General features: G+C 45.8%; 1 protein-coding gene across 1 annotated transcript in view; it reads left to right on the top strand.

Annotated features, from left to right (window-relative positions):
- Positions 1 to 17778, top strand: part of LOC309660384 (uncharacterized protein) — a gene marked incomplete at its 5' end in the record, with an annotated part of 44726 nt that extends 26948 nt beyond the window's left edge. The window contains one exon of the mRNA XM_082460976.1: positions 101 to 17778. Coding sequence (XP_082317102.1) covers positions 101 to 444 — 344 coding nt within the window. The 3' untranslated portion in view covers positions 445 to 17778. The remainder of the gene's footprint in view (positions 1 to 100) is intronic.
- Between the last annotated feature and the right edge of the window lie 458 nt (positions 17779 to 18236).

The raw sequence follows: 18236 nt of genomic DNA, 5'->3' as shown, positions 1-18236 counted from the left end.
GACTCGGCTGGAATCGCAACGGTTAAAGAGACCTCGCCGCACGGAGGGGCGCCCCGGCGGTAATCGGGAAATAAATTTGATTTTCTGAATTCTTTGGCAGCTGGTGACAAAGGGCCAGGTACGGCGCGCGGCGGGGTGGATCCGTGCAGAGGCGGCCGCCCGGCGGGGCGCACGGGCCTGGGGCGCACAAAAGCGGCCGCCGGCGCACAAAGGCCGGCCCGGGGCTCCGGGCGGTCCGCCCGCCCCGCCGCTGGGCCGGCTGCAGAGGGGCTGAGTCCCAGGAAACCAACTGTCTTCACCCTGGAACTCCAAGGGCCTTCTGCCGGGGCCACAGGCAGCAGGGGACTTCTAAAGTTTCAATCAGTTCATCAAGAAATGTCCACAACCCTTCGCCTAATTCAGCCTTTTGCTATGGTTTGGGAGGAATCACCAGAAATTCCCTGAAATTTCCCCAGATTCCTCCCGACTCAATGGGCTGGGCCCTCCCTTGTCTTTATTTATTGGATTCTCTTCGGTCACTTCCGAGTCTTGTCCTGTCTGTAAGTTTCTTGAAGGGAAGTGGTGGACCTTATTCTTCCCTTGGTGACAAAGCTGAAGTGCTAGGGGAAACCCTGGGGAAATGTAGCTGCTAGGCCTCTAAGGGCAGGAATTAATGCTTTGTTCATTCATTCACTCATTCAAAAATATTTCCCAAGCGCTGCTCGCTGAACCCCCAGCCCTGTGCTGATCTCAGGGTGTCTTCACCTCCTCTGGCTCCTGTCACATCTTGCTCCTAAGTCAGCTGCAGTAGCAGCACCTCCCAAACGCTACAGTGTCTGGTTCCCTCACCAGCCTAGAAAGCCCTGCTGGTAAAAGCACAGATTTGCTTCTCCTCAAACTTGAAGATGTGTGTGGGCCAGATTTCCTCAGCACCACTCTGGAATGTTCCGACAGCCAGTACCTCAGACACTAGCCAAACTTCGGTCTCGTCTCGTTCATGTCCAAAATGAGGCCGTCCATAACGTTGATTTTAGAATATGTGTAGAGGATGTCAGGATTCCAGAAAAGCAAACTCTCGGAAAGGAACAAAATGTGTTAACTAACACACAGCTTACTAAGGCTCTTTCCACACTCTCTCTGAGCAAATCTGTACCTAAAAAGAAGTCCGATTAGCTTAGCTGCTATTAAAATACAAGTGGCCATTTTTTTAAAGAAATTATAGATATGGGGCTCCCCTGCTAGATTAATTCTTCTTCTGGCTTCATTCTTTCGAGCAGATTCTTTTTTTTTTTTTAATTTTTATTTTATATTGGAGTATAGTTGATTTACAATGTTGAGTTAGTTTCAGGTGTACAGCAAAGCGATTTAATTATACATATATCTATTCTTTCTCAGATTATTTTCCCATATAGGTTATTACAGAGTATTGAGTAGAGTTCCCTGTGCTATACTGTAGGTCCATGTTGACTATCTATTTTATATATAGTAGTGTGTAAATGTTAATCCAAACCTCCTAAGGTTTGGTAACCATACTTTTCCCCTTTGGTAACCATAAGTTTGTTTTTGAAGTCTGTGAGTCTGTTTCTGTTTTGTAAATAAGTTCATTTGTATCATTTTTTTAGATTCCACATATAAGTGCTATCATAGAATATTTGTCTTTCTGTGATTTACTTCACTTAGTATGATAATCTCCAGATCCATCCATATTGCTGCAAATGGCATTATTTCATTCATTTTTATGGCTGAGTTGGCAGATTCTTTTACTTGACCCTTTCTCACAGAACCAACACTACCAAATAATAGTACCAAAGCCTCGTGTTATGTGCCCTTAGACTCTGTCTCCGGGGAGTCCTCTTTCCTGTTGGAGCCGTTCTATTTCAAGCTGATCCCTAATTAAATTCAGTGTAACTTGGGACCCATGTGTGTGAAGGTGGACCTGTGCCTGTGAGTAAAGTGTTTGCAATCAGCAGCGCAAAGCCTGGAAATGAGGCCTGAGTAAATGAGAGTCTAAATATAGAACAAGTACCCTAGGAGTTCTAGGAAGAGAAATTATTCTCCCCCCAGCACAGGGACAGCAACTTACCGTGCGTTTGTCTATGTCATGATGGAGTAGTGTGATGCTGATAGCAGAAGAATATAATTATCATACTCACAGGATGTCAGGTAAAGAAGATGCCAACTGCTTCATTGTATTAGTTATCTATTACTGCATAATAAGTTACCACAAATTCTGTGGAGTAGAACAACACCCATTTGTTATCCCACAGTTTCTGTGGGTCAGGAGTCTAGGGACAGATTGGCTGGGTCCCCCGTTTCAGGGTCTCTCACAGGCTTTAATCCAGGAGTCAGCCAGGGCTGGGGTCTCATCTTCAGCTTGACTGGGGAAGGATCCACTTCCAAGCTCACGTGGTTGTGCACAGTTCCTTGGGGGTTGTTGGACTGAGGGCCTTGGCTCCTTGCAGGCCATCGGCCAGAGGCCACCCTCAGTTCCTTGCCCTGTGGACCTCTCTTACTCCATCAGAGCCAGCGAGGGAGACAGTCAATACAGAGAGTCTGCTAGGAAGGCGAGTGTTACAGTCTTGTATGGTGTCATCGTGGGAGTGACATCCCATCATCTTCGCTGTATTCTGTTGGTCAGGAACAAGCCACAGCCCTGTCCACACTTGAAGGGAGGGGATTACACAAGAGTGTGGATACCAGAAGGTGTGAACCATGGGGGTCTCCTTAGAGTCTGTCCACCACATTCATTTCACCCACAAATAAACTGAGGCCCTAAGATGGGGATGTGCCCTGGTCACAATCTCAATGAGTTAGTCTAGTGGCTAGATAGTCATCTTGCTAGGATTTCTGTTCTGTCTGGTGCTCTTTCCTAAATGGCATGCCTCCAAGATACAGGCTTAACACCTGTGAAGCCCCTGGTTCTGGAAAGCAGGCATGGTCTCCACACAGCCGTCTTTGACTACTGCCAGCTTAACACTCACTGCCCGGTAATCACTGTGGTCCCCCACTAAGGAACTCAAGGAACCACAATTCCCCTGCCTCCACAAAATATCCCTAAACCAAAATGGTAGAAAGAATCCCATTTCCATATCAATTAAATGGGAAAATTTTGAGAATATCAGGATTTTCCTAGTCCCCTACTTCCACCCTGCCCCACCTCCTTTTAACAGATGAGAAAACTGAAGCCTAGGAAGGAGAAGTATTTTATTCAAGCCCCATGGACACAGCCCAGTTCTCTTTCTTTTTGACACATATAAAGTATCAGAGAGAAGGTATAGGCTTGAGCAAGCAACCATAGGAGCGGGTGGCACACAGGACAACTGGAACCAGGACTCAAAGGCCTCAGGGTCAATCCTGTCCCATCCCTCCACTGCAGCCAGAGCTCCAGGACCCCAGCCCCACCCAGGCCTGAGACCGAAAGGAAAACCATCAAATAAACAGCAGTCCTCATCCCATCAGGCTGTGTTGCCTTTTGAGGGAAAAAAAAAAAATACTCAGATCATAAATTCTGGACATGCAAACACCTCTTAAACAACTAGTTCCCCAGGGACCACGTATCACTGACAGATAGAGCACAGTGTAATAGGACCCTAGTTTTGCCTCTCTAATTCCAGTAGGACTACAATTCCCACCAGAAGAAGTGGAAGTTATGTCTAATTTGACATGAAGAGAGAGAGAGAGATTGAGATTCTTTCTTCTGGGTCGAAGTCTTTGTCTCACCTCCTCTCTGCCCTGGAGAGAAAAAGTAGTATTTTCTGATCCCCAGTCACTGCGTTTGGCCAAACAGCGTCCCAGGAAGCCATTAACAAAATCTCCTCCTCTACCTGTGCTCTTATCAAAGCGGCCTCCGGCTGCATTCTTCTTCCATGGTCCTCAGAGGGTAACTGGAGGAACAAGTGAAACAGGGTATAATGAGTTCTGTGCCTGTCCATCTTGAGTTTAGAAGCCCTAAGTTGTCTCCTTGCTGGCTTTGAAGAGCTGAAATCACTCCATTTGTTGGAATAGTTCAGAGAATACGAAGAGTTTGTGCCCTGGACCAGCTCACTAAGTAGTGCTGATCCTGGGCTGCCTTTGAGTTTTATTTCCTGGGTCCAAATGGACTTTTTTTTTTTTAATTTTAAAATTATTTTTAAAAATTGAAGTATAGTTGATGTACAATGATTCCGGTGTACAGCAGTTTATATATATATATGTATATATATATATTCTTTTCCATTATAGGTTATTACAAGACATTGAATATAGTTCCCTGTGCTATACAGTAGGTCCTTATTGTTTATCTGTTTTATATACAGAAGTGTATCTGTTAATCCTGAATTCCCAATTTATCCCTCCCCCCCTTTCCCCTTTGGTAACCATAAGTTTGTTTTCTATGTCTGTGAGTCTATTTCTGTTTTGTAAATAAGTTCAACCAAATAGACTTTCTGAAGGCACCTGTTGTCCGACAGAAATCAGAAATAGAATTCAGAAAAGCCATCAAATCGTTTGGGAAGAAATAGAGAACTTACACTTATTTTAACAATAAGATGGTCTCTCCTGGGATGCATAACTGATTTGGTGGAAATGTTTCTGTTTTAAATAAAGTCCACTTGAGTATTAGAATAACAGGGATTGATTTTCAGTGCCTTTTAGACTTTGGGACCTCACTGTTTTCTGAATGTGGACTGTCAGGTCTCCATCCCTTTGCATATGTTGTTCTTTGTACCTGGAGTAGCTTCCACCTTCCTCTTTCCGACAAACTTCCTACCCACCTGGTAGGGTGCAGCTCCCTCCTCGGTGAAGCCTGTGGACGTTCCTGATGCCCCCACTCCCCTCGCTCTGCACAGAGACGGTTGCCTTCCATTCTGGATGCTCACAGCCCTTCTTTGTAGCCCTATCTGGATATTGACAACTTCTGCCCTGGGGAGACTGATACAGCAGGAGAGCAGGGATGTTGTCTTGTTCATTTCATCTTCCTTTCTGTAGACGTTACACAGCTCATAGTGGCACAAGTTGGATGGGTGGATGAATTGGTAAATTGCTTTAAGGAATATGTCTTTGACTTGGTTATTTTGAATTTTTGTTAACAAATTGCCTACTAGCATTCCTGGGCATACGCAGTCAGCATTGAAATGATATAGAGCTGCTACGTGCAGATATGAACTTTGAAGAAGACAAAGACTTGCAGGTGGAAATATAGCGCAAATGAGTCAGAGCCCCCTCGGAGATCAAAAGGAGATTGCAGCCCTATTATCCCATGTTCTTAGTCATTCCCTGTATTTACTGAGCACTCAATGTGTCTACACAGCATGCTAGGGGCTTTACAGAGACTACCACAAAATCCCTTTAAGGTCCTATTATGCCCATTTTACAGATGAGAAAACTGAGGCACAGAGATCAAGTAAGTTGCCCCAGGTCACCTACCTGGTGATGGAGGCAAGTGTTAGCCTGAGCTGGCTGACTCCAGAGCCCAGCTCGCCACCTCTAAAGGGTCACAGAAGCTTTGTCCCCGGTGTGCATTGGCTGTAATTGAGGGTCTCTGGCACACTAGTTCCTGCTCCCATTGCTCCCAGTGCATGAATGAAAGCGATCGGGTCTCCATCCTCGAAGTTCTGTAGGGAGGGGTGGAGGTGGGAGCTCAGACAAGCACACAAGTTACTATAATGCAGTATGAAACAACAGTGTCACCAAGAAGCAGGACATGCTATGGAGGATGGTTCAGGAAGGCATCTTATAGAAGATGAGTCTTGAAGGATGGGGAGGATATCAACAGATCATTGGGGAGGGATCCAGATAGAGGCTAGAACCAGCGGGGAGAAGGGGGGCAGGTACCAGCCAAGGGGAAGGAGGCTGGGAAGGTGAGGCGGGGCCAGCTCATGGAGGGTCCAGCTATCTGCCTGGAGGATGCAGCCAATCTGGTAAGCACTGACAGGGACTAGTTTAAATAAGCAAGAAGAACCTGCAGTCCAGATGGTTGAAGCTGAGCCTAGTGGGGCTGAAGCTCTAACTACTAGCTTCATGTCTCTGTTAATTGAGTTCCGAACTTGTCCCTCCTTTCTGAGGTTTCCGTCTTCACTCTCGGTTTCTAACAATCCTCTGCTCTGGCTCCCATATCCCCTACTCACCGCCCCCGCCCCATTATCTCCTAATTTTGATTTGAGAGTTCTCAGTACTCTTCATAGATTTGCAGGTGGTTAATAACTTGCCGGGAACCTCCCTGTCCCAGCTCTGTGATCAACCTCTCATTCGCCCTAGCTGCTCCTCTGCGCCCCCAGTAGCACTCAGCCATGGAGCTCCACGTTTTAAATATCACACAAATGGTCCTTCTGGCCTCTCAGCCTATGTAAACATTATTAAAATCCCATTGTCTATAAACTGAGTAGACTCACTCATGAGAATCCACTTAATGTCTTTAGAAGGAAGCACTGTTCAAAAGTTCACCCTACAAGGTGTTCGTGGGAAGAGGCTCAAGTCTACCATTCCTGTGGCAGGTCACCCTCCACCTCTGCCCGAATGTGTCCAGTGGTCATGTTCACCGTCTTTGGCACCTTTCTTCCTTCCCAGTGTCGCTAGCTGGGACGGGTCCAAACCCACTGGGGAAGCCGAGGCCACACCTCAGGAACTCGGTACCCCTCCTTCTCCTCTCGGGCCTGTGGTTTCTGCTGACTCATGCCTTCCACTCCCTGTGGTTTAGGGAGATTGTACAACAATCCAAACATTCTTTGAAGGGGGTGACTTGCTTATTCATCTTTGAATCCACTCAGCGTGGTGCCCGACACACAGGAGTTATTCAGTAAGTGTTTATTGACTTGCTTCTTTCCAGTCCACCAGACTTCATGGCCTTGACTCCATTCCCCTGAACTCCTCTGCTGGTCTGACCCACAGGAGTGGACTCGGGCATCCTGGCTCCCATCACTTGGCTTTCTAGGTCTTGTTTCCCAATGTAATCATTAGCTTAGCTCCGTTCTGAACCTCCTCCCACTTTTCATGTCCCTCTAAAGCTATCAAGCCTACAACTTGATTCTCAAAATAGAGACAATGGGCTTTAAAATACTTTTTAAACTCCAAAGTGCTGTGCAAATGTAGAGAATACAATAAAAATGATGAGCTTTCTATGAAGGACCATAATGGTTAAGAGTGGAGGTAGGATGCTGGGATAAAGGAACAACTTTAAAACAAACAGACAAGGTAAATGACCATGAACTGAGTTTAGTAATCTTGGGAGAGTAATTCTCTTCTGGCTTAACAAATATTGATGAGATATATCTTGTATATTTTTAGTTGGAAAGCAAAATGAATTTCTTTCAGCAGTATATGTATGATTTCATTTCATCTACTTTCAAAAACTATTTGAGAAACATACAATAAGTTAACAGACAGGAAAGGAGAAAGAATTTATCTATTGGCTCCGGCTTTAAAACTCTGTGACCACTTTTCCTCTCTGTCTCTCCATTTATAACATTGGCAGGGAGGGGAGGGTTGGAACAGATAACCTGTAAAGTCCTTCCTGGCACTGATAGTCTATGGCTTATTGAGAAAACCAAGCCATTCTCTTTGATTCCTTACAGGGCTGAGTTCACTTTCCATGTGAACTCTCTTCCTGGAACACATCTCATTATTTGCCATTCTTTGTTAAGTGTAGTTTTCTCTGACTAGACCATGAGCCCTCCCAGGTCAGCACTGTGTCTTGTCCAGTTTCATGCCATCCTGACTCAGGGCCTGGCACATAACAGACGCTCAGTGAATATTGTCAAATGAAGAGGTCCGAGGTGCTGATGACATCTCTGTCCTCAGGTGACTGAAAGGCTGGGCTGATGAATGAAACTGAACACTCATATACTTAGAAAGGACTTCTACCGGGAGAAAAAGATTTCAAACAATCTGAAAACGTTCTTCAGGGGTCCTTTCCCATGTCATCTGAGGCTGGTGAATAAGGTAAAGCTAAACGGGTAGCACAACTCCATTGGACACAGTATTTTCAGTTTGTATTAGTTTTCTGACTTCTCAGTTTAGCTGGTGTCTGGCCATCTTTGATCTCTGACAGAATTTTAACATCATAAGCATCTTCACAGGCTGATGGAGAAGAACCTACCATGTACTCCTAGCCACTCGTTCAGGAGTGCCTGGGGTGTTGTTGTTGGGTGGTTCATTATCTCATCTGAGCTAAGGTGATGTCAAGACATCATTTCTTAAGTGGAAAGCTCAGTCATTCATCCAGATGTTTTGTCTTTGAGGAGTAGAAACCCTGACCTTTGGTAACATAAAGTCCTTATCATGGAGTCCATTAACTTGAAGGCGTCAAAGAATATATACAGTGGTGAGACTGTACAAAGATTGCTGAGCTAGGGGACTGATTGAATGATTTCCTTCCCATCAGAACGACTGCCATGGTCTTAGCTTGGTCACTGTTTTTTGTTTGTTTGTTTGTTTTGTATTGTTTAGGGCAGCTTACATTACTGTTAGATTTACTTTCCCTTGTGAAAAATTATTTTCATTAATAGGGTCATTCAAATGGGAAACACTGAGAGAGGATGGTGCAGTTGGGCAGCAGTTAGCACGACAGCTCCTGCATCGGAGTCCTGGGTCTCATCTCCTTCGGGCCTGGAAAGGATCCTAGACAGCACAGGGTCCAAGATCTGTTGGCTGCTGGAGTGCTCGCCAAGGAAGTTCAACTCCTGAACAGATTCAGTGGGCAGAACGTTCTATGTAAACCTAAGTCAAGAGTCTGGAAAACAGCCGGACAAGTACTACGTCTTGCTTGACTGAGCAGATAGAATGAGAAGAAAAAATAAATAAAGAGAAGATGAGGATTGAAGCAATTCGAAAAGTAAAATTCAGAGGTAGAGAAATAGAAAGAGGGGAAATATTTTACTGGTCTAAAATTGAAGAAATGTAGACTTGAGTATATAGGGACTTGTGTCAATGAGTTCAGTCCTCTGGTTATATCAACAGGGGAGCTGAGGCTCAGAGAAGGGTCAGGACTGCCCGAGATCACACAGCTAGTTAAAGACGTACCTGAAATTGGAACCCAGGTCTCCTGGCTCCAGGGCTGGTAACAGGACACCGTAAAGTTAGCCAAAACTTATTTTATTAAGATCATCTATGTTTATTTAATAAAGACAGAGAGTCAGGGAAGACAAAACAATTTAATTAGTTATGATTCACCAATTGGCCTTCAATTCCTTCTCCTCCTTTTTTTCTCTGAAGAGTGTTTATTAAGGTTCAACTGGCCTCCCATTCTCTCTGAAACTTTGAGTCTTGCAAGAGGAAGAAACTCTAATCTTCTACTTTGTCTCTAGAGGAACCTATAAAAACACCTACTTGAGGTCTCACCATGGCAGCTCCTCAGAGAGTAAGATCTTATCCAAATCTGCTTTTCTTTTGAAGCCTTTTTTTCCAGTCTTTAAACATAAGACAATTCAAACATTCCTTGGGTAGCATATGCCTCTTTATTTGACTGGGTGGCAGATAATATTTTTGAAGAATTGACTGCTATATTCTTATTCCCCTCCCATCTCCATCTCCAGCAGACGTATGAACAGCTGAGATTTCCTTCTGCCCCAGGCCCTTCCTCTCTGGTCCAAACAGCTGGGGCCTAATCCCATCACTTACTGCTTTCAGGAAGGGTGTCTCAGACAAATGCAGAGAGCCATGCATCAATTCCTGCATGTCACTAGGGAATAGCAAGGGACAAAGATAGAAGAGTAACCAGGGTCAGCTTATGAGGACTTTAAATGCTGAATGAAAGAGTGTTTTCTTGATCTTATAGGACTGGGATGGCCAGAGGAAGTCTTTAAAGTGGGAACACCATGATCAGATTTAGTGTTTAGAATAGACTGTGGTTGCACAGTAGATAGGGGTAGCAGACAGAGTTAGCAGTAGGGAGGCCAATACCAATCTGTTGTAGAGGTAATTGCAGAGGGAGAGGTGCTGATGGCTTGACCGGGGGCAGTTCCAATGAGGATAAAAGGGAGATGGATTCAATAGGAAAAAAAATAGAAGGGAGGATTGGAAGGACCTGGCTATGCTGAGTGTGGAGAGTGCAGGCATCTGTGAGGCCGGGGAGGGGAAATGAGGGAGGGAAGTTGAGGCAAATGAGAATTCTGGCCTGGGGGCTACAGCATATCCAGGGGAATATGGGGGGCAGAGGAATGCGGCAGGATGTGGTGCAGGGGTTGGGGGTAGGGTGAGAAGGAATGGCAAGTTCAGCTGTGGTGCATTTAAGGAGTTTGTGGGACATGCAGGTGGACAAGCCCTGTGGGGAGTTGGAAACCCAGGTCTGGGGTCAGGAGGGCCCACAGCCAAACATGCGGACTCGCAAACCAGGTGGTGATGGAAGCTGAAGGCAGGAGGTGCCGATGAGTTTATGCCTAAATGAACATCCAACGCCTTGACCATAGGGTCTGCGTCCTATGCGCTGTCACTGTATTAATCTTTCTAAAGCACCACTCAGACCCAATTACCCTACCTCTACTTGCAAATACTCCTACATTTCTTATAAATTCAACTGTCCTTTCTTGACTTTGAATTCTCGTGCTCATTCTCTTCTGTCTTCTTGGAATGCTTCTTCCATCTCTTCCTGCTGAAATGTTATCTATTCTTCCAAGAATCAAATGAAATCTTTCCTGGCCACCCCCATAAGTGATCCATTGGATTCTTAGACCTTTTAGTTTAAATTGTGATAGTACTTTTGCTCTGTGACACGCCTTCACCCACAACCATCATCACACACCTTGTGACCCTCTCCAGCACCCCAAATTTTCACACTTTGTGCCTCAATGAAGGGACACCTGTGCAGAATGCAGAGAGCAAGTAGGTCAGGTCTTATATTTGAGTTTCAAAAGTCGAGGTTGTGGAGTTACGAGAAGCTGGATTTTGAGTTTGTGTTTTATATATGTAATTGATTTGGAAGACTAGATTAAAAACCAGGTTTCCTTACCCCTAGTTTAGAGGAAGAGTCTTCAGATTGGGAGAGGGGAGAGTTGGAGGAAACTTGATGAGGGAGCGAGGTTTATGGTGAAACTGCACAGCTCAGATTGGGACTTGAACCCTGTCTTTTAACTGAGATCACACACCTGGTCTCAGGACTTAATGAAGCTCAGGTTCTTTATGTCTCATCGCAGCAAGAATTCAGTGAGAGACAAAATGATAGGTAAGAAGTGGATTTATTTAGAGAGATAACACATTCCATAGGCAGAGTGTGGGCCATCTCAGAAGGCGAGAGGCCCAAAATATGGGGTGGTTAGTTTTTATGGGCTGGGTAATTTCATAGGCTAACGAGTGGGAGGATTATTCAAACTATTTTGGAGAAGGATTGGAGATTTCCAGGAATTGGGCCACCACCCACTTTTTGGCCTTTTATGCTCGGCCTCGGAACTGTCATGGCACCTGTGGGTGTGTCACTTAGCATATGCTAATATATTACAATCTGTGTATAATGAGGCTCCAGGTCTACTGGAAGTTGAATCTTCCACAATCTTGGACCTAGTTGGTTCTAACCAGTTTCTGTCACTTCCTCAAGGGCTATGTCATTCTTTTAAAGGTTATGCCCTCCCCCCTTCCCTCCTGTTTCAAACGGATTTGGGGTGAGAGAACCAGGCCTGGAGGGACCACTGAGACAGAAGAGGAATCAGCCTCCAGGGATCAGGCAGGCTCTGCTTTGGTGGGCACGGGCGCTGGCAGCCAGAGTGGTTCTGCAGACCACCCCGTCTCCATCCCAGCCAGTCTCCATCCCACCACATTGTGGGTGTCGAGGAACCCCAGCCGCTGTCCTTCCTGTTGGACCACTGCCATGGACGATCAGGAACCACCCCTGTCAATGCCCAGAGAGTTTGCATAGTCCCTATCTGGCTTGCCTGTGTGGACAACTCCCTTTCCAACTGCCCCAGGATGAAGGGTGGCATCTCAGGTATCCAGAGGACTGCTGGTGAACTTCTCTTCACCATATCTACACTTCTGTGAGATTACATGGAAATAGCTCAAAATTTCCCTCTTGCAGAAAGAGATATACTCCTGCTACATATACTTTTCTACTGGCATCAGATGATGATCTCCCTTGTGTTGTAGATATTGCTTACTGCTGGATGTCTTCTGTTTGCCTCTCCAGATACACTCTCTGCTCTTCTCCACTCTGCTCTCTTCCCCAGAGGCTGGTCAATGTGGGCTGTAGGGCTTTGGACTTCCTGTTGGGTTCAGCCAATGGGGAGCCTGGCAGGAGATTAGAAGGATGGGAAGAGTGAGGTCAGGGCATTTATCCCCCCAGCTGTACTCTCAAGGGAGCCCTTCCTGAACTCTTCTCTCCTGAGTTCCTGCAACCTCTCCTTCTTCTTGTTCCTTCCAGTAGGTATGGGTAACAATTTCTCTGTTACCAGGCACCTCAGGCTATCACACTTATTTCTTGTTTCCCTATGCCCTGCCTATATCTTCATAACTAGTGCCTTCGTTAAGCTTCCTTGAATTATCCTAATTTGGTTGTGACATCTGTTTTCTGCTGGAACACTCCTGCAGATTATGTTTTCCAAGCATGGTTAAAACAACATCTGCCATTCCACATGTTCTTCTTATCTTATAATATGACTTTGACAACTCTCCCTTGAGAGGAAATGACACTGTGACTTCTGAACTACTCGTAAAAGATGATACAGCTTCTGCCTGAGTCTCTTGGGAAACTTACCTTTGGAGCTGAGAGCTGTCATGTAAACAGTTTATCCTAAGGCTGCCATGCTGTGAGGAAGCCCAAGCTGGCCCACTCAGAGAGAGAACATGGAGAGGCCCTGAAACTATATGAACAGAGATGCCTGGCCAGCCCCCAGCTGCTTCAGCAAACCCTATCTGGCTGCAACTACAGGAGACACCCCCCCTCTTCCAGAATTGCCCAGCTGAGCCCTTCCTGAATTCCTGTCCCACACATACTACGAAAGATACTAAAATGATTGTTGTTTTAAGCTGCTAAAATTGGAGTGAATTGTTAATGCAACAGTTGATTACTAGAGCAGACCCTGACGGATATGGTATACAAACAGCTCTCCCTTCTGAGCTGTGAGTTTCCTGTGGTGAAGGGATCATGCCTTATTATCTTCCCTAGAGCTGCTATCACACAACAGTCCATTCATGAATATTTGTGAATGGGTCCAAAAGATGTGACTGATTTGAGTTTTGGTCCTCAAGGAAGATTTGCACATTCTGCTCACTTGGGAAATAAGAAATGGAGATCATTGCATTGTTGACCTCATAAAGGCAGACTGTGGGTTCTGCTTCTTTTACTTACAAATAGGCCTCTTTGAACCCCAGTGACCAGGAGCAGATATACCTCAGATTTAAGATGCGCTTTGAAAATAATATTTGCCTTAAGAAGCAGAACACTAATTGTGCCAAAACGAGATCATGGACTTTCCCAAAGACTTATCTAAAGCCCCACACTAAGGGTGGCCTCCCTGTTTTCTCTCCTTTGTGTGTATGTGTGTATTTTGTCAGTTCAAGGCCAGAAAGCGAATGGTCCTAAACCGGGAAATGGAGTTAAATGTGGGGAAAGAGGCCACTGCTTGGATAAAATTCCTGAGATGATGGGTTTGAAAAGTGGGAGTGCCAGAAATTTCCTGGAAAGTTTATTTTTGCTGAGTTTTAAGCCTGACTTCAGACCATTAGAGCTCTTGGATAATGCCAGTTTGTTGAAACATGCAGAAAGCCAACCGTCCCTAGAAATGAGGTTCTCTCCTGCCAGCTAGAGTTTTGTGGTCTGGCTCGCCTCTATGCTTGAGTTAAGCCAGACCTTAACTTTTAAAGCAAATTGTCAGGAAAGGTCAGAGGGATGCTGTGCTGCCAGTAGGGCTGATAGGAGCGCATGTAGACCACCGCTTCTCCCAGGGAGCTTGTGAAAACACAGATTCAGACTCAGGTGGTCTGGAGGAGGGCTGGGGCTCTGCCTCTCCACCAACTAGGTTTTGAGAAGCAGCTTTATAGGGGGCGTGGCTGACCACGGGAGGGCCCCGTCTGACCCACCTCCATCGGGCAGTCCTTCCACTGGGGCTCAAAGTTTTTTTTTATTTCAAGAATCTTCTAGTAAAACAAAAATGTCCTTGGGTTGGGATGGGGTGCAGAGAGGGTCTCCACCTGAATTTGGGCAGGAAATATGTCATTGCTATTTAAAATAAAATTCATCATAACAACAACTCAGTTTATTGAAATTTACCTTTTGCTGGGCTCTGTGCTGAGGGCTTTGTGTGTTGTATTGACCCATCTAATCCTTATGATCCCCTGGTGAGGCGGGTCCTATTGTGCCCTTCTTACACATGAGGAAACTGAGGCACAGAAAAATTAAGTTCCTTGTCCAATTATCAAACAGCTGGTGCGGAGAACACTGAGGTGGGCTGTCAGACCTCAGAGTCCCAGGTCCTGAGCAGGAGGACACGGGAGGCTCCTGTACGTAGCAGAAGGGTCAGATCCTGGAGGAGGATGGGGGAGAGTGGGATGGGTCAGCCTTGCTAACCTCTTAGTATTTCCGGGGACAGCGTGGCTACATATTTGCCTGAAAGTGGTATTGTTTCGTCCACATTAAACCGTTCATCCATATCTTTATTTAGCATTTGCTGAACATGCAATGATGTGTCAGACGTTGCACTAGGCGTTAGGGTAACACGCTGAATAAGCCACATCCCCGCCTTCAAGGAGTGCAGAGTTTCCTCGAGGAGGGTGACCTGCAGGAGTGCCAGGAGGACAGAAACAGAAACACGCAACCACAGGCTGCTAATCTCACTGCCATTTTCATGACCCTGGAGCAAACTCTTTCAAATGCTGAAGTTACAAAGTCTCTGCCCCCAAACACTTAACCCCCTCAAGGATTTAATTGGTGCACTGGTGGCATCTCGGTTGACACCCTTTGCATATTCCCGCCTGTCTGTCTTTGTTTATGCTGCATCCTCCTTCTAAAGAACCTTTTGACCCCTTCCCCCTTGTCTAAATCCTACCCAAGGGACAGGCCACTTCCTCCATGAAAACTGGACAGATCCCCCCCAGCAACACACATCATGCGGGCCTACACTCATCTAGGGTGACCAGTTGTCCCAGTTTGCCTGGGGGGGTGGGGCATGGCGGGGATAGGGAACTAAAGCATTTCCTGGTGGATTGCATTTCTATTGCCGCATAACAGATCACCACAAACTTAGCTGCTTAGAACCACACCCATATTGGCTTACAGCTCCATGGGTAGAAGTCCAGGCATGGCATGGCATGGCTGGGTCCTCTGCTCAGAGTCTCAAAGGCTGAAATTCAGGTGTCCACCAGGCTGAGTTCTCATCTGGAGGCTCTGGGTAAAAATCCATTTTCAAAGCTCATGCAGATTGCTGGCAGAACTCAGTTTCTTGCAGTGCAGGGCTGAGATCACCATTTCCTTGCCAGTCGTCAGCCTGAGGCCACTCAGCTCCTAGAGGTTATCCATATTCCTTGCCATGTGATCCCCTCCATCTTCAAAGCCTCATTGGATCCTCTTGTAATTCAAATCTTTCTGACTTCACCCTCTGACCTCCAGACCTGGATTTAAAGGGCTCCTTTGATAAGGTCAGGCCCACCCAGCTAATCTCCCTATCTTAAAGTCAATTTATTTACACCTGCAAAATCCCCTCATAGCAATACCTAAATTTAAGGTTTGATTGAATAACTGGGGGAGGCTGTGTGTACAGCAGGGGCTTGGAATTTGGGGAGTCTTCCTAGAATTCTGCCTATTACATCTGGGATGAAAGCCTGGGACTGCTGGTCACTCTGTTAGCAAATTTAGCAAGGGCCAGGCATTGATTATTCATCTCTCTACCTCACTTCTGACCCTACTCCACAGCTCTGTACATGGCAGGTTCTTTCTTGGTAAGATGCACTGCTCTGGGTGACAAGGCAGCTGACCTCAGTGACATGTAGCATTAGGACAACAGGGCCTAATGGCTGAGACTGTGAGCACCGAGTCAGACAAACCTGGATTCAAACTCTACCTTACCAGCTTTTGTGATCTTTCACTAGACACCCAAACTCTCGGAGTCTCATATATATTTTTCTTCTATAAAATAGATACTGCTACTATACAGTCCTAATAATGTTGCTATGAGGAATAAATGAACTCATGTACATTAAGCATTGGACTCAAGGCCTGGTGTATAGTAAGCGCCCAATGAAACCAGTTATTATTGGTATTACCATACCAGAGCCAGTTAAATGCTAGCAACCAGATATTGCTTGTGGTGTCTCTGGGCAAGATGCAGAGGGAAGGGCTGACCATTCACCGTCCTCCAGCGCTTAGAAAAATATTAGAAGGAAAACCCAATAGAAAGGTTTTCCTGCAGTGATGTCCTGGCCAGCCTAGGTAACTGAGCTCTACTCTGAAAATTCCTTTGGTAACTTAGTGCAAGAAACACATCTTCCTTCAATTTAAAACTTTTGGGTGGTACAGCAGTACAGATGTTAAATATTTGGTGTGTATGGCTCCAGAGGGTAGGGGGGTGGGTCGGTAATTCTGAATCCTTTGAACATCTTAGCGGCCTCTCTGGATGAAAGGTGCATATGTTGAATGTGGCAGTATATGAAATTAAAAGAAAATAATTTTCTGCTCAAACAGCTGTGGGGTCTCTGCAGACCAGAGGGATGTCTCAGAGCAGTTAGTGGACCCTAGGGCACAGGGCCCTTTGGAAAACATCTGGAAACGACACATCTAACTCCAACCCGGCCTATCAAGGATAAAGTTGTTTATGGAGGAATTCCTCAGTTTCAGGGCAATTCCTTGCAAAAAAGAAGGCCTTCTAGTGCAAACTTGTGCCACGAAGAGTGTGCTAAAGGGGATTTATTGTTTTAATTAAACTAATTTCAGCTTTGAATGATTCTTTACAAAACAACACACAGACACAAACAAAAGACACACAGACGTTCCCTTCCCCTCTTCCTACTCCTAAAGCACACAGCTTGGGCTTTAAAGGGGGACTTACTGCCTTTGTCCTGGAGCCAGCAAACCAGGTGGTCACACAATCAGCAAACCAATAACAATGACAGACATTACAATTTTCTACTTCGCTGCCATAAACAAACACTGAGCAATGGGGCAGAGAAGGCCTGGGCCATCAGCAATGTGGATAGAAAAGGAAGACAAACAGTGTTGGGTCCCAAGATTTAGATTAGGCCTCAGGCAGCTCCAGAGCTAAAAAAAAAAAAAAAGAAAAAAGCCTCCTCCCTTCCTCCTACACAAATGTTCCAAGGAAGGATCCCTTAATACCTAAGCTTAGTGGAGCTTAGCGAACTGTAACAGGCCCAAACAGGGGCCGCTGTGACCTCCGCTATAAATCACTTTCAAGATGGAGATTTGCCTCCCTCTTTGACCCTCCTACACCGCACATAGATTAGATTTAAGGAGTTGAAGTTGAGGGGAAATGTTTTTTAAAAATTGCCTTTTCCACTCTGTTTATTTATGTGGATTGGATTTCCCATGATGAGCATTATTTTTTTAAACCTTCTTAAATCTGTGAGCTGTCCTGTCCTCTTTTTCCATACCCTTTGAAAGGAAGTTCCATCCCCAATGACTTTGATGTAATTTACAGTCGCCTTTTTCAGTGGTTGTCTCTGGACCGGAAGGGATGCAGAGATCATTTAAGTCCAGCGATTACCTAACAGTTATCAGCACCAGCCTGGTGGCTCCGGGACCTGTGCAATCAGACTTAAGGGGTTGGCCCCGAAGGTGTGTTTAAGTGCCCCGGCCCCTCATCCCACCTTTGGTGAATCTGATATGGCTGCTTGGTGGATATATATCTGGGAACCACAGGACGTGGAAATCTACTCCCACATCATCACCCTCAATGTGTAGATGTGAAAACTGAATTCCGGAAAGAGGTCATGGTCTGTTCAAGGTCATCTGATAAGTTAGGCGGGGGTGTCCTGAGTCCAAGACAAAGACTGGGACCTTTCGCCCGCAGCTGTATGTGTGCGATTCCGACTGCAGGGCTGAGGAATGGCCCCGCAGTGACAGGGAGTGGCAGCACACTGGTATTACAGGGAAGCTGCCTCTTACGGCGGCCGCATTCACGTCACCAAAACCTCACTTGGAAGAAACTCAGTTCCCTGCCCAACTCGCTCCATCCGGCTCAGCGCCCTCCAGCTCATTTCTCTTGTCCAGTGTGTTTGTCCAAGATTGGTCGTTATAGTTAAATTTGAGATTCACAGTAGCAACGATGCCATTACCGGTGAACTCGTTCTTTCCCCTTCCTCCTTCCCTCCCTTGCCTTCCTTTCCTTTCCTTCCCTTCCTTCCTTCCTTCC

Source organism: Balaenoptera physalus (assembly GCF_965194825.1).
Source record: "Balaenoptera physalus genome assembly, chromosome: 4".
NCBI lineage: Eukaryota > Metazoa > Chordata > Mammalia > Artiodactyla > Balaenopteridae > Balaenoptera > Balaenoptera physalus.
The sequence above is the reverse complement of the archived record's forward strand: the minus strand, read 5'-3'. Positions and strand labels throughout refer to the sequence as shown.